Below are 17,438 nucleotides of genomic sequence, written 5' to 3' on the forward strand. Positions count from 1 at the left end.
GTCGCATCGCGCGACAAGGGTAGTCACTTCTCGTCGCGCCACACGACGATGCGTTAAGATGGCAATAATTTTTGTTTCAATTATTTTGTTGTGTGGTTTTGTTTAAAACGTTTATTCATTGTATTTACTAATGCTTTAATTGATTAACGTGTTATAGTAATCATCCATGTAAGTGACGGGTGATGATCAACCTATGAGAAGAACCGAACACCTCTCAAGGATTAAAAATACTTCCGTTTTGTTAACTTTAAACTGTTTATGATCATTTTCTTTGAAACAAATTTGGGATGTCTTTTGATAACCGAAGTTTTAACTACTCGGATAATGCAACTTATACTATTAGCATGAATGTTTGAAAATTTTATACGTACTACTAGTCGGGCCTTATATATTTTGACCATACCCCTTCAATAATTCAAAGGTAAAATGGATTATATTCGACGGGTGTTCGAGTTAGGTTCAAATCAATTATCAGCTTGATTTTATGTATTTGTTATAACAATTGTATGATTTCTGTCTGGACTAGTCTAAAACCCAATTCCAACTTGACCATTGACTTAAATAATGGACATATAACAAACTAATTATAAGTCTCAACGTAGTGGGGCGCCATATCCAGCCAAAAGCCAAACATAGCGCCGCATGGCGTCATGAACACCGGGACGGGGGGCGGTATGGGACGAAAAAGAGATGGCAGCGCCATACATATCGTGGCGTGATGGAGGAGCTCTTTTTTTGTTTGACCAATCAAAAATTAGTCTGTGTTTTTTTAATCAATTAATAAAAATGAAAATTAATAATTAGGTATTGATGGGTAGGGGCTTTATGACTACGGACTTAAATGCATAACGCCCCATAACGCCCACCCGCACACGTGGCGCGCCACGTGTCGCATAACGCCCGCAAAGGGGGTTATGACTACACATGGCCTAAGTTACAGTATTATTTACTATTACAAGTTTTCTCCTCTCTTTTTTTCTATAAAATGATTTTTCTATTTATTTATTTAAATTTTAAAATTACATTGAAAAATAATACTAATAAAACTTTATAGTTCTAGATTCTATTTATTTAAAATTACATTGAAAATAATATTAATAAAACTTTAGTTCTAGAAGTTTGAGGCTAATTACCTAACCGAAGTTATTATATTTTTCCTTTTATAAACATAGCAAGCTCAGACCGTAAAGCACCCGCCAGGTAGAGGTGTACAAATCGGTTTTTTTAAAAATCGATTTCGGTTATTAACCGAACCGATTTTTTTTCATCCAAAAAGAAAACCGTTTTTTTATAACCGGTATTGGTTACTAACCGGCTTTTAAGTCCAAAACAATAACCGGTGTAACCGGTTGAGACCGGTTTTAACTGGTTTTTGCCAAAAGAAATCGGTTTTTAACCGGTTTTTTTAAAACCGGTATCGGTTATTAACTGGTTTTTCAAATCAAGATTAGTAACCGGTCACAAACCGGCAGTTAGGTTATAAAACCGGTTAAAAAAATTGGTTTCGGTTTTTTTCCCGGTTTCGGTTCTAAACCGGTTTTTTTGTACACCTCTACCGCCCAGTATCAAGTAACCTGTTAGTTTTTTTTTAAATGGGTTATTGGATTTTATCACCCTTAACTATTGGCTATTGGCCACTGCCACCCCTAACTATTACTTTGACGCCCGTCACCCCCAACTTAATACTTAGTGTGTTCTGTCACCACGCCGTTAACTAATCACTAACTTTTGATCCTGTTACTATACATTTGGGGTGTCCTAAGATCCCTAAAACCTTACTAAGATCCCTATGACACCCCCAAAAGTATAGTAATGAGATCTAAAGTTAGTGATCAGTTAACGATGTGGTGACAGAACACACTAGGTGTTAAGTTGGGGGTGACGGACGTCAAAGTGATAGTTGGGGGTGGCAGCGGTCAATAGCCAATAGTTTGGGGTGATAAAATCCAATAATCCTTTTTAAATTAACCATTGAGATTTTAAATACATTTCTACTATTTTAACTTTTTCATAGTTTTATCACCCCAACAAAATTAGAAATGTAAAAATAAAAATTAGTAGATGGTATCACCCCAAGAAAATTAGAAACGTGAAAATAAAAATTAGTAGACAAGACATATTTACATGTATGGTTTGGGGAATTGTTTTGTCCATCACCTAATCCCATACCAAATGCCCATCATTACCCATCCTGAATTCGGGTTTGTTTGCTATTGCTGAGTGTTGTAAAATCGTGACTAGACGGCGACTAGTCGATGATTAGTCGCTAGTCGGCCAGTAAAGTAACTGAGTAATTTTTCGTTAATCAGTCCATTAATCGCTAGTCGAGGCTAGTCGGACCTAGTTGGCCCGCCAAAAATCGACGATTCCGACAAAAAACCTGTATATTCTGACCAAAACCTCTAAATTCTGACCAGTTTCCAACCAAACCATGTGAATTCCAACAATTAATCTTGTATACTTAAAAATATGTGTTGAGTAAGAATTAAAACCTAACTACTTAAAATATTTACCTATAAAAATGTGTATATGTATACATAAAACTTAAAATTACATATAAAAAACCCGATATGATTAATCCCGAGTAGTCGCTAGTCTTCACCTCACCCGCCGACTAGCGACTACCAAGTTCTCCGACCTTGCTATTGGTAACTCAAAATCATTTTGAAACAGAATATATTTTGACATCATTACGTTTCATAAAAATATACATTAAAATTAAAGAATTAAAATCCAACTGGTCGATAAAAAGAACAACAAAAAAAACATAGAAATAAAATAAAAATAAAGCCTCTCATCAGATTTACATCCCACACCCTTCAACTATCCAAGCATGCCAAAACCAACCCAATACTTTAACCTTGTTTAGAACTCTTTGTTCTCAACGTTTTCAAACCATTAGTGAGCTCAGTTTCATTCACTCTTGGCTTAATCTGTCCAAAATATCAGCAACATGTTTCATAGATGGTCTTCTTTCCGGGTTACTTTGAGTGCACGCGATCGCAACCTTCAAAACCGCGATGATCTCTTCTTCTTTATCCACATCCGGTTCCAACCCCGGATCCAAAACATCCGAAAGCGGTTTCTTTTCATCGATACACAACTGCATCCAACGCACAAGATCCATCTCCTCTAGGCCGCCGACTTGCACAACCGGCGTTTTTCCGGTGATCATTTCTAGTAAAACGACACCGAACGAGAAAACATCCCACTTTTGTGACGGTTTCACCACTTTGAAAGCTTCCGGTGCTTGATATTGAGAAGCGGGAGTGATTGAAGCTGACGCTGACGTGGCGGTCGCGATTGTGGTGGCACCTTCTGAGACCACTCGGTTGGATTGAAGCGTCGGCGTGCTGCCACCGGCTATGTTAGCTAGACGGCTAAGGCCGAAATCGGAGATTTCGGCCTCCATGTTTAGACCGAGTAAAATGTTTGACGGTTTTAAGTCACCATGGACATACTTTTTCGGGCTGCATTCGTGTAGATAGGCTAGACCTTTCGCGGTTCCTCTCATTATCTTCAACCGCACGGGCCAAGAAAGTGGCACGAAAGACGTCACACCGGGCTTCCCTGAATACAAAGTAGTCTAAATTAGAGGTGGCCATTTCCGACACGACACAATAATAATCAGGTTTTGAGTTGTCAAATCTGACCCATTTAATTAAACGGGGCGTGTTCGGGTTGATCTTTTTAACCCGCTCAATTAAACAGGTCGACCCACCAACCTGTTTATGACACGTTTCTTACTAACCTGATTAACACATTCACAACTTGATTATAGCCACCAACGTCGACCAATTTGACACATTTAGATAAAAGGCTTAACGGGTTGTGTTCGGGTTACACAATTTTAAGTGTGTCTAGTTTAGGGTTTGATTCTTTTTACACGAATAAATATACGGCGTGTGTTGGGGATGAACTATTCAACCTGTCAACCCAACACGATTAACACCCCTAGCCTAAGGGGCCGTTTGGCAACATCTGAATGGTTAAGTGCTGAACCAGTAGATGTAGATGTCTGAACCATTAAGTGCTGAACCAGTAAGAGGTCTGAACCATTAAGAGCCTATATAATGCTAACCGTTCAGAGGCAAATGTCTGACCAATTCAGATTAGAGGTCTTAAACATTCAGACTCTGTATAAATCTTAACCATTCAGAGGCAAATGTCTGAACCATTCAGACATCTGCTCGTGAAACAAACAGTCTGAACCATTGAACCATTAAGTGCTGACCAATAAGAGGTCTGAACCATTAAGAGCCTCATTAAGAGGTAAACAAACAACCCCTAAATGTAATGTAATTTCCAATATTTTCATGCAATCTAATAACAAAAGGAGAACACAATAGTTCGAAAATTACCGTGAATCGCGGTGCCAAGATTGCCATTCGGGACATAATCATAGATGAGCAACTTCTCGTCCACCGACCAATAATAAGCCCGTAAGGTTACAATATTCGGATGTCTTATTTTCCCGATCGCTTCAACTTCGGTTTGAAACTCTTTAAACCGTTGCGAACCGCCTTCACCTAATCTTCTAACAGCCAAAGTAAGCCCATCTTCAAGCACAACCTTATAAACAATCCCAATTCCACTCTTCCCCAACACAAAAGCCGAAGCCTTCAATAATTCATCCAAATCAAACCCCAATTGCGAATCTAACGCCACAAGATCATACTGTTCGACATGTTCGGATAACGTTTCCGACTCATCAACACTAAAACACAAACACTCGTTTCGCCCCTGACCGCTTCCTTTCTCATACCCGCGATTCTTTTCGCCACAAACACAAGCTCTCGAATAACAATACGAGAGAACTAAACCGATCAAGCAAATCCCGATTACATCACCAACGATAATCGCGACTATAGCCCGTTTACTCAACCCTTTCCGGCCCGTTCGTTGGGTCTCCGAACCGTTGTTAGGCATGTTCGGAATCGAAGCTGGCGAGCTCGAGCTCGCGTCATTCGGATTACAAACGGTTTTCAACGGCGGGCCGCATAAGCCCGGGTTTCCAATAAAAGCGGTCGGCCCGCGGTTAACCAGAGCACCGGTTTGCGGAATCGGGCCGGTTAAGTTATTGTAAGTAAGATCAATGTAAACCTTTTCTGGCAGATTACCAAGGCCAGCTGGGATAGACCCATTAAACATATTATGAGATAAATCAACAGTTCCTTCTAAATTAGACAAATTCCCCAAATCTTTAGGGATTGGGCCGGTGAATTTATTGAAAGAAAGATCAAGTTTTTCAAGAAAACTCAAATTAGACAAAAACCCATCTGGGATTAACCCAGTAAGATTATTCTGACCCAGATCAAGATTCTTTAACCTCTTACATTCACCCAGTGAAATGGGTATTGACCCATTAAACAAATTACTTGATAAATCCAGGGTTTGAAGGTAAACAAGGTTACCAACTTCAAATGGGACTGACCCAGATAAGGAATTACCATAAAGCACCAAGCTTTGAAGCTTTTGAGCTTTGAAAAGATCAACAGGCAACACACCTGTGAACTTATTGTTCCTCAAGTTAAGGTGTCTGAGCTCAGAAAGGGAGGCGAGAACAGGGGATATGGACCCTGAAAGCTTCTGTTTGGGGATGCTAACAGAGATGACCTTTTGTTGTTTGCATGCAATGCCATTCCATGAACAAGGGGTTTCATCGGATTGGTTCCAGTTGGTTAAAGAACCTTGTGGGTCTTGTGTGATTGACTGTTTGAATTTTAGAAGAGTTGAACCTTCATTGTTTAAACAAGTTATGTGGACTATGAAGTGGGAGTTGCATAGAATTAGGAAGATTGAAAGAACAAAAACAGGTAGCATAGTGTTAAGAAAATGGCCCAAAAAGTATGAATTTGAGCAATTTGGGGGTTTGATTGGGTTTAGAGGGTACCTCTGGAGTGAAAAGGAACAGTGATGGGGGGTTTTAGAGAGAGAAAGTGAGAGGTGGAGAGAGAAGATGTGTGTGTGTGTGTGTGTGTGTGTGTGTGTGTGTGAAATTGGGTATGGACTTGTTGGAGAGGTGGAATGCATAGAAGAAAGGTAAAGTCAAGCTGGTTTCAGCCTACAAGACATTGGGAATATTTTGTGTATAAAATAATAATAATTCATTTTAATAATCTTCAGAATTTTTTTATATTTTACAGGGTGACTTAATAGTTAATATAATAATAAATTATTTTAATATTTGTGTATTTTGGATTAACCTGAGAACTTGGTCTAGTGGTAAATACCGCCTGTCCTCTCTAGTGAAGATGTATGTTCGATTCTCGTTTGGGTCATTTTCAAGGACATCTGGATGAAGGAACGAATCGGGGATTTAATCCTGGGTTTGAACCTGATTTGGGGGGGGGGGGGGGGGGGGGGATGGTCTAGTGACGGTCAAGGAGTCCACCTTGAGCATAGCCCCAAATAGGATGGGTTTACATGTAAAATTTTTTGCCGTTAAATAAAAATTGTTTATTTCGAACTTTTTTTTTCTTTTTCATATTTCTGTATATTATGAAGGATTAGGGTGCAGGGAGTCGTTCAATCACCTTACGGTGTTTGAGTTATTCTCTAGACAATAATATCATGCTATGTCAAGTCCTCATTTCACTTCTCATTTTGCACTCAATCACTGGCAATAGTTCAAACACTATTAGGGTGTTTGAGTTGATTTTTTTTTTTTTTTATAAACAGCTAGTTCCAACAAATAGGTAACGGCTATATTCCTCAATCAATCCCACTCAAACAATCGATGACTATACACCGCACAAGACAATCACCGCTCACCGATTAGGAGGCGGCTATCATTCAACAATCGGTGAAAACAAAACCCCAAAAGGGGTTATCGCCATGATATTGTCTAGCCTTATAAAACCGTAGAAAAATACTAGTTTATTTTAATGATGAACATGTAATAAATGCGTAATTTAATAATGAACATGTAATAAATGCTTAATAAAACTAGATATATATGAACGAAAATATACGTACGTTTTTCTTTTATATTAAATTTTCTTAAGCCCACCTTTTATTACCCTAACGTAATACTCCAGTCCCTGTCACTCATATTCACATTAATAATACACTTTATTATTGTTTTGTTAGGTGATCTGTAGTCATAAGGGTATCCGGGGCACCCTTCGGTGACCCCTTAGAGGACTCAACTCACCTATTAGGTGTGTGCTGCCAACAATTAGGTAAGTTAGAGAGAGAGTAGAGAGAGAGGGTGAAATAGGTGGGGAGTTGCCGAAGAGAGGGGAGGAGAGAGGGAGAGCTTGACCAATCAATGCTTTTCTTCTTCTTTTTTTTTTTTTCAAAAAAAACCAATTCACCTAAGAGGGGAGTGCCGCCATCAAAAAGGGGTATTAGGGGAGTGTTAGAGGGGAGTTGACGTGGCATTTTATGGTTGGTTATGTGTAAGAGGGGGGACTCACCTAAGAGGTGAGCACCCCTTACACCCTAAAAGCTCTTTGTGGGTGTTATGTGATAAGTGGTACGTCATGTCATACAGAGATTTTATAAGACGTTATATTACTATAGCACGTAGTCATAAAGCCTTATCTCATTATTACTCAATTAATTAAATTTTCAATTTTTATAATTAATTTCTAACTTTATAAAATTAAAAACCATTTCATTAAATTAAAAAACGTTACACTAAAATAAAACAAAAAACTCAAAGGTTATATTTTTTTCGATTCGCTCATTTTGGTTCGGGCCCGCACTCGAACGGGGAGGAAGAGGGAACCGGAGACACGGGACGGGTAGGATTGCTACTTTGGTTCGGGTCCTCCCTCATTGAATAAAAATTCTAGATTTAAAAAAGGTAGAGAGAAAGAGGGTTCGAAAGTGTGTTGAGTGTATTGGATTTTATTAAAAAAAAATATGGGAGATGAGGGTATATTTACATGAGAGATGGTAATTTAATTGAATTATTTTATTTTTTTACTTTTATGATCGTTTGCAATGGTCAGAATTTTGAAATCCAACTTTGAAACGCCGCGAATGTCATAACGGGAACAAGATTTTTAAACCCCATAGCGCCCCCTGTTTCGGTGTTGGGCGGCGCTATGGGGCGCCATGGCCCAATACCCCGTGATAAAACACCCCGTTACACATAGACTTAAGAGTTTTGCCATTTATAATTTTATATTGTACTAGTGGGATTCTTGCACGCTTTGATGCGGGCCTTTGGTCGGCACTCAGCATAGCAATCATTGCTAATCGGCATGTTTTTTACATCGATTAAAAACCCATATAAACAAATACGCATATTGATATTGGTTTTGTTTGGTTGCTATCGATCCGTTATGATACCAATATCGTACAGACACTCAATTTAGCTTACGATACTAAAAAAATACTTTATTGCAAATATTAATTTGTGTTCAACAAATGTTATACGGCCACGTCGAGAATTAAAACTGGTACCACTGTTGTTCGGTTGATATCAGTTAGGTTTGTTACAGTACCAGTATTACGCTACCAAAATAATATTCTTTAATATGTTTAAGGTTAAAAATACATATAATAATAAACTATTATCATCTTAAAATTAAAATAATAAACACACTAAAAAGCTATATATTAAAAAAAAGAGTTAATATTCACACAGCAAGATAGAGTGAAAAAATATGTGAGAATAAGATATGGGGTGTGGAAATAATGAGAGCATTCAATAATATTTGAGCAATGTATTTTAAAGGGTAGGGATATTGTACATTAATTCAAAAGTGTGATAAGTGTTTTAAACCATTAGATGTTTATCTAATGGTTGAAATCAATATGAACTAAATTATAAATTGTGTTTTAATTATTTGGACTGATTTGAAAATTGTAGAGATAATAGTGTCTTTGTATATGTTTCAAATTAGGTAACATCTTCTAAATTCTAGCGATTCACTCCTAAATTCTAGCGATTTAATTTTAAACTTATTTTAAAATTCGGACATTCTAAAAAATCCAGAAATATGTAACTGCTACAAGAAATATATAACACTATACATATATCATATAACACTATATAACATTATATAACACCGTATAACACTATGTAACACCATATAACACTATATAACACTATATAACAATATATAACACTATACATCTATCATGGACATGCTATCAGACAAATATAACACTACAACACTATATAACACCATATAACACTATATAACACTATACGTCCATCATATAACACTATATAACACCAAAAAACACATTGTAACACCATATAACACTATGTAACACTATATAAAAATATATAACACTATACAGTTCTGAACAAGATGACACAAATTCGTAGATTAATTCTTAATTTGTATTCCTATAATTAAGGTGGCGGTTATGGAAGGTTATTAATTAATTAAATCAATAAGAAAATTACTTGTTTACCCTTTTGAATTAATTTAGATTTGGGACGCATGTCATCACCACAATATTTCTCACCCTTCTCACACTTTTAGATTAATGTACAGGATCCTCTACCGTATTTTAAATATATTAATTTTTTTGAACGACCAACGAATACTATACAAGTCCGGTCACCCGGGCAGTGGCAGAACCAGAACTTCTTTGTTAGGGGGTCATAATAAGATTCTCTTTCTACCGGCTACAACTAGAAAGTTCAAAACATGTTTTTTCTAGAAAAATCTCATATTGTACATATAAAAATCTTACAAATTTCTATGTCCGGGGGGTCAGCAGACCCTCTTGACCCCCCTCTGGTTCCGCCCCTGCATCCGGGTAAAACCATTGGCAAAAGGCTATTCACGCCCTGCGAACACAGACATTGCTGATGATTTGACTTGAAACCCACCGCTCTAAGGCCCATTGTGGTAAAACCACCGATCCACCTGAAGCGAATTACATAAAATGGGACTCAAACCCATAACCTCCATATTGGAGCAAACGGGGTGCCTTCCTTCCAAACCAGTTGATCTGTTACGTTATATTGATTCACATATCAGTTGTAAATCAGTGGCATTCAATTTTCATTATACTTTTTGTATCATGTTTTTTAAAAAAATAAGAGTAAATTACAAAGTTCGTCCTTTATGTATGTCATTTATTACAAAGTATGTCCTTTATCTTTAATAAACTCAAAAAACATACTTAATGTTTGAAAAACCATTCAGGTTATGTCCTTTACCCTAAACCTAGTTTGTTTTCCCAGTTAAGTCAGGTCACGTGAGAAGCACATGAGGGCTTTAGTGTCATTCTACCTACCAATTAATGTGCCCTGTTATAAAAACCCTAAACCCCACCATCATCTAACCATTACTCTAACACCACCACCACGACCACCACCACCATAAACAACCTTCCCTCTTCTCACTTACCACCACTCTAGTCACTGCCACCCGACCACCGCCACCCAACCACAACCACCACCAGGCTGCAACCAATTCAAACTCTATATCAATTCAAACTCTAACCCAAACAAAAACCTTAATTCCTGCTCTAACCTAATTGATTAAAAACCAGATCCAGTCAAACACTTATGAACACTCTAATTCAACAAACTGAAAGTTATGTGAATTTATAGAGGGATGGGTAGTGGGCGGTGGGTCAACTACCCAAAAGTGAAGTTGTCCACTGTTAAAACTTAAAACTAAAAAAAAAAAAAAGAAAAACACACATAATTCATCTAGATTTCTCTAACATCACCACACACATGGTGTTCCTCATCAGTCTTCACGCATAGCTAACTAAAACGCTGCAAGCTAACCCCGGTCTGGAATCTGAGCAAGCTAATCCAGATCTACAACTTGGCCAATACCCAATCTGCAAATCGGCCAGTTCCGTCGGTTCAGAGCAAGCTAGTCTAAACCGTTGATTTCTCGATCTGCAAAAACCATCGATCAGGAATTCCGATCTGCAAAAACAAGTCTAAACCGTTGATTTCTCGAAGTATGAACCGGAGGGGTGAGGGAGAAGAGGGAAGGTTGTTTATGGTGGTGATGGTGGTAACAATTGCGTATTAGAGGGTGACTTGCAGGGGGGACGAGTTGGGGATTAGGGTTAGGTATGTGCAGCTGATTGAAAGATGGAGAAGATGATGGTGGGGTTTAGGGTTTTTATAACAGGGCACATTAATTGGTAGGTAGAATGACATTAATGCCCTCATGTGCTTCTCACGTGACCTAATTTAACTGGGAAAACAAACTAGGTTTAGGGTAAAGGACATAACCTGAATGGTTTTTCAAACATTAAGTATGTTTTCTGAGCTTATTAAAGATAAAGGACATACTTTGTAATAAATGACATACATAAAGGACGAACTTTGTAATTTACTCAAAAAATAAAGGGATCTGAATTTACATCCACCTCCACTATAAATTAAGTGATTTGATAATTTATAGTTTTTTTTACATGTGTAATAGATTTATAGTTGTACTTTAAATTAAGGTATACATAAACAAATATACATGTATACAGTAGCGAAGTTTGAGATTTTCGACTGAGGGGTAGAAAACGTACATATCCAAAAATTTCTATAAAACGGGGGTCGAAAACGTATATACCAAAAAATCGTTATACGAAAACTATATACTCTCCACTACTGAGCAAAAAGTTCAGGAGGTCGGCCGCCCCCTCACGCCCTCACTATGTTCCGCCGCTGCATGTATACTACTTGTACTTTAAATTACGATATATAAAAATTTGTATGGCAATTACCGTTAGGTACTTAAGTGTCTATTAGGTTATTGTCACATTTGTTGCCAGATGCATTTAACAAAAAATTGGATAATAATGTGTAATTCATGCTATTAATTATTTATATTGAATTATGAAAATATAGAAAAAAATCATTTTTATAATTGAATATTAGATTTGAAATTTTCCTGTAAAAATGATTTAATTCTAAACTTAAATAAGCAACAAAGTTTAATTGCACAAATATGAATTGATAATAAAAGAAATATCATATTTGACGGTAATTTAATTCATCATTCATAATTTTATTCTTAAGCTATCTAATAATATGAATATAAGAAAAACATATATAGTTTTTTTTTTTTAATTTAAAAGGTTGTAACGTCTTTTTCAAATAGGGATCATATACCAGAAATATATAAGTAACTTTTTAAAGCTGGTAAAGTAATAATCATAATAAGCACACGTACACTGGATCCAATTATTTCATGGATTATTTGTTAAATAGTTTGATAAATATTAAGGATCACCATAATTTTGACTAACTCATGATGAAACCAACATCCAAAGTTAAGTGAACAAATGATACAACAAACAAACAACATTTGGTCATCCAAACCAACGGTCCTGATCTTTTGCAGCCTGCGGGTCCAGGAACTGAGTTTATTTATAATTTACAAACAACCTCACAAGGAATCATAATGGAAAATCCAACCAAGAAACAGAGGACCGTTTAGCTGTGTGGGCCTGTGGGGGTTCATGGACTCATGGTCTATATATATGGTCATAATAAGAAAGGTAAATTTATTTTTTTAAATAAAAAATATAAGGAATTTAATTCGAACGTTTTATTTCCGGTTGATATATGAGCCTTGCCAAATTTGTTGTAAGGTTTGTTTGGATAAATTTGAGGAGCATGCACTCTATTGCAAGAAGTTACTGGATTTTAAATATAGACATGACTTGGTCAGGGATAGATGTCCTATGTGATGTGTGTGAGCGGGCAGGAATCTACGCTTAAAAAGAGGCCTATGTGAATTTCCTGACGGACCCACTTGAAGGGAGGTCCACTCTTCGGCTAACGGATGTTCTTGTGTTTGGCTGGGCAGGTGGGAAACACGCCTGTGTAGATTTTACTGGGGTGTCCCCCCTTGTTGGGCTCGTGGAAAATTGTTTCATGGCTAGTCAAGCTGTGTTGAAGGTAAAATCAGGGAAAGTCGCTAAGCATGAAAAAGTTTGTGTTAAGAATCAACATGTCTTCATCCCATTTGTCTTTAATACTTTTGGGTCCCTTGCCTCTGAAGGTGTCGGTTTCCTGGATAGAGTGTATAAGGTCATGCACAACAATTTCTCGACGTCGAAGAACCAGAATTTTGTTTTCAGTAGAACTGGATTTGCTATTCAAAGGGGGTTGCAGCGCAACTTGTTGCCCGCTTATATTTATATGCGCGTAAGCTACTTTTTTTATCGTATTAAACTTGTTAATCGATATGGATAGGTCAATATTAAAGTGTAGCAAGGATCTTATTCTTATCATTGGCAATTTGGCATGACTGAAACTCTAAACAGTGTTAGACTTGTCATAAATGAAAAAAACACTGTTAGACTTGTCACAAATGAAAAGATTGCTTGTGAAAAAAGTATGAAGCAAGAGTGACTGGTTCTATCGGTTTAGCCGGTCTAGACCAAGTGCGGATCTAGGTATAGGGCTAGGTGGGTGGGCGTAACTTGGAAAAAAAATTAGTTTGTTTTATAGGGCAAAATCACAATCGTACCTCTTGAAAATTTGATTAAACCCCTCCTTTGCGCCCCTAGAAAATAATTCTCAGGCCCGCCACTCGTTTAGACTAGGTTTTCTCCACTCATATGCCTAAGCACATAAATGTACTCGTCAATGCATATGAGGTGGAGTGTAGTTTTACTCACACTTATTATAATAAGTAAAAAAGAGCCTATATTGTCGCTAGTCATAATTCATCCATCTAATTAAATAAATATTAAACTAACACCTTCATACTGATTATAAAATATCAATAGATACTATTTGATGGAAATGGAGAAACTAACACCTTCATACTGATTATAAAATATCAATAGATACTATTTGATGGAAATGGAGATGTGTATTTGGCAAATAGCCGTTTGTAATGGGAGCCAAAGAAAGGAACCCTACCCACCACTTTAACTATTTAATAAGCTCCTTCTTGGATCTACTTTGTTGGGGAAATAAATACTCGTTGCTTTAATTAATTATGTCGACAATATATTATTTATTTTCACTTTATATTATTTAAAAAGTGAAACGGATATAAGACTATGCGTTATGGATTAACGAGGGTGCCACATCACCCGTTAACGTTACAAAACACCGCATCGACCCGTTAATTAGGCTCGTTAATGGGGGTCGCCATTGGGTTAACGGGGAAGGGACTTTGGTTGTTGTACCCATGGATGTTCGAACCAATTACATACCGCATTTCCTTAAAAAAAGTAATTTAGTTATTGGTATTGAGTGTTTAGTTATCCTATTACACCTAGTTAATAGACAATTTAGTTTACTTTGAACGACAAATTTCTTTTAATCACTGTCGATTGTGGGCCTTGAACCCAAGACCTCTCATTTCCCAACCAAGGTGATTTGAACAAAATTTCAAGGAAATTAACAATGTGGATTTAAAATCAAAATAAAAGATTTTTTTTTTTGAACTACCAACAAATCCCCCGGATGTGCTATTGGAGAAATTCATAACATCGAGATACACTCGCCTCCAAATCGGAGAAAACCATCACCTAGGGCCGAAGCCCGTAAACACTCGACAACACTTTTTGCTAGTTAGACTGTGTGGTATGGTGGGGCGGGGTTTGGGGCATAGGTTGACACGTGGACTTCGAGGGGCATCGCTGGTCAGTTGCATGTTGGGTCGGTATGGCGGGGCGTGGCAAGCCCGCGTGGGTTGGCCACGTGTTATAATTTTTTTCTCAATTATTATAAAAATACACACAAAATTAAAAAAAAAAAAGCCTAAAATTATTATTAAAATTTCCTAGCCACCTATAGCCTAGCCAACCCAGCCCATGAGAGCCGGCCACGGAAGACCGCTAGGCCCGCCCAACGCCCGGGCTGAAACCTCCGCCCAAGGGGCCACGCCGAAACCCAAACCCACCTGAGGTGGTGACTTGGGCGTTTGTACCCAACCCCCGCCCCATACCCCATACTCTTATTGGGGTAAATAGTTAATCCAAAACACACATCAAGTGGTGGAGGACCTGCATTTCTCTTGAGAGATGCAGGTTCGACTCTCACTTGGTGCAGAGTGAGGCACTGGTGGGCAATGATAGGAGACCCAGGGAAAACTGGGTTGGATCCTTGAGCCAAACGGGTTTTACCGGTAATTTCACTGTCGTGCCTACGGGTGGGTGGGTTACCGGGTTTTCCCCGGAATTGATGGTGGACTCGGGTTATTCTCGGATTACTCCGTTTGTCCAGTGAGTTCCCCAAAAACGCTTGGGATTGAGTTTGTTGACCGTAAAAAAAAAATACTTAGAAACACCAGCAATTAATTACGAAAAACATACTAACATAACTTTATATCTTCCGCCAATTTAATTGCACAACCCATTTTTTCTATTAACACAATTTCACGCATATGAAAAATATATGTATTTATGCATTACATATTTTTCAGTATTCAACCCGTGTAATATACGGGTTATTATCGTATTTAGTGTTACTAATTAACATAAACTGTTTTTTTACAATAAATTCAAATTAGTTGTGTGAATTGTCATATGGTAATTAAAATACGTCAGCTATATGAAGTTTTTTATTAATTATATAACTATTAATTTCTAGTATACAGTCACGTATAATACACGGATCTATAACCTAGTTGTTCTATAATATCTATATTACTTTTTAAACATTTGATCATTTACATTTTTCTTAAGAGCTTATAAATTTATTTTTTTTTAATTTAATATTGAACATGACCGCTTAAAATGACTTATACAAGAAAATATGTTGATCTAATTTGTTATAACTATAAGTTGATCTTATGCGTTTGCATTAGTTTTAAGTTTTGTATTTTTTTTATTACTATTCCGTGCAAAATCATCTCGTAGTTTAACAATTCGTGTGTTTTGAGTGTACAAGAAAAACTTATCTTATCATAAAGGAAAAATACTTACTACACTGATAAAATAGTTTAGAGACAAACTGATAAAATTATAACTTATCATAAAAAATACTTACTACACATTATTATTACTCACAAAAATGGCATCAAAAAAATCCAATTATTTCACAATAAAAAAAAAAACACAAACAAACTAATAATGAAAGATGGACCACTTATTAGTTTTCATTAATGAATGACATGGACAAGAGAGTCATGCTTGAACAACAATCAAACAAAGTTAATAAAAAACTAAGAAGATGAGTAGTGGAAGACTCAAGTAATACTCACATCTTTAGGCGTTTTGCACCATGTGATAATACAGTTAGCAATAAGGCATTATTGGGTATTATGTTAAAATGGGTGCAGTGAGGCTTAAAATCTTGTGGGGCATTATATTTTAATAAAAATATAAACCTTAAAAAATGTTATTGGCCAAAGATTGAGAAGATGTGCAACATTGGCCAAAGAAACTGAAGGAAGGCGTGGGAAAAAGAATGCTTCGGACAAAATTTTTGTAAAAAACGCCCAAGGGGCGGTCTAGGTGCGTGGAGGCGTTTTTTTTTTGGGAAAAACGCCAAAAAAACCCATTACGAATGGTCTAACAGCCTTTTCTTTGCCTTATTTGGTTATAATAGAACGTTAAAAGACCATTTCGCCCTTAATTAAAAGGGAGGAAAAAGAAAAAAAAACTGGATGTTAATTGAATAATCTAACCAGATTTTGATTTTGGATGAAAAAGACAACAAATTTAAAACCAAAAGGACCCAGATTCAAAAGATTTGAGTTTTAAAAACACATTTTTTTTTGTGTTTTAGTCCATTGCGTTTAAAAAAAATACAATTTTATGTGTTTTTAGATCATTTCTTTTTTAGAAAAAAAACATAATTTTTTTGAAAAAACTACACCGTTGGTCCTTGTGGTTTCTGCCAAATTTCAATGTCGGGCGCTAATAGTTTTTTTTTTTTTTTTTGTAAAATCAGGTATTAACTTTCTAATTTGTCATAATGTTGAGTACTAAGACCAAACCTTCTTAATTTTTTTTTGTTAAGTCTTAATAAAATGACTAAAATGTCATTTAATAAATAGAAAGTCTATTTTAAATTAATTATATTTGACTAAAATAATTTAAAGTATTATTTATATTTATCTTTATATTTTTTATATTTTTCTGTTTTAATTATATTTTTATAAAATTATATGGATTTGAAGTTTATTATTTGTAAACTTTGATTTTATATATAATATTATTTAGATTAAGTTAAAAAGTTTATTTTACTAGCATATTATTATATATAAAATCAAAGTTTATAAATAATAAACTTCAAATCCATTTAATTTTATAAAAAATATAAATAAAACAGAAAAATATAAAAATATAAATATAAATAAAACTTTACATTATTTTAGTCAAATATAACTAATTAAAAATAGATTCTTTAGATATTAAAGGGCATTTTAATCATTTTAGTAAGACTTAACAAAAAAAGTTAACAAGGTTTGGCCTTAGTACTCAACATTGTTAGAAGATTTGGCCTTAGTACTCAATATTGTAACAAATTAGAAAATTAATACCTGATTTTGCAACAAAAAACTATTAACACCCGACATTGAAAT

The 17,438-nt window shown here is 36.0% G+C and overlaps 1 protein-coding gene across 1 annotated transcript; it reads right to left on the reverse strand.

Annotated features, from left to right (window-relative positions):
- Positions 1–2,662: 2,662 nt before the first annotated feature.
- Positions 2,663–6,063, reverse strand: LOC110872043 (receptor protein kinase-like protein ZAR1). The gene is made up of 2 exons (XM_022120802.2): positions 4,362–6,063; positions 2,663–3,570 (listed from the first exon to the last, which is right to left on the reverse strand). The coding sequence occupies exons 1-2, from the start codon at positions 6,031–6,033 to the stop codon at positions 2,918–2,920; spliced, it is 2,325 nt and encodes a 774-aa protein (XP_021976494.2). The 5' UTR covers positions 6,034–6,063; the 3' UTR covers positions 2,663–2,917.
- Positions 6,064–17,438: the final 11,375 nt, after the last annotated feature.

The sequence above is a fragment of the Helianthus annuus genome, chromosome 8 (assembly GCF_002127325.2).
Source record: "Helianthus annuus cultivar XRQ/B chromosome 8, HanXRQr2.0-SUNRISE, whole genome shotgun sequence".
In the NCBI taxonomy this organism is placed as follows: Eukaryota; Viridiplantae; Streptophyta; class Magnoliopsida; order Asterales; family Asteraceae; genus Helianthus; species Helianthus annuus.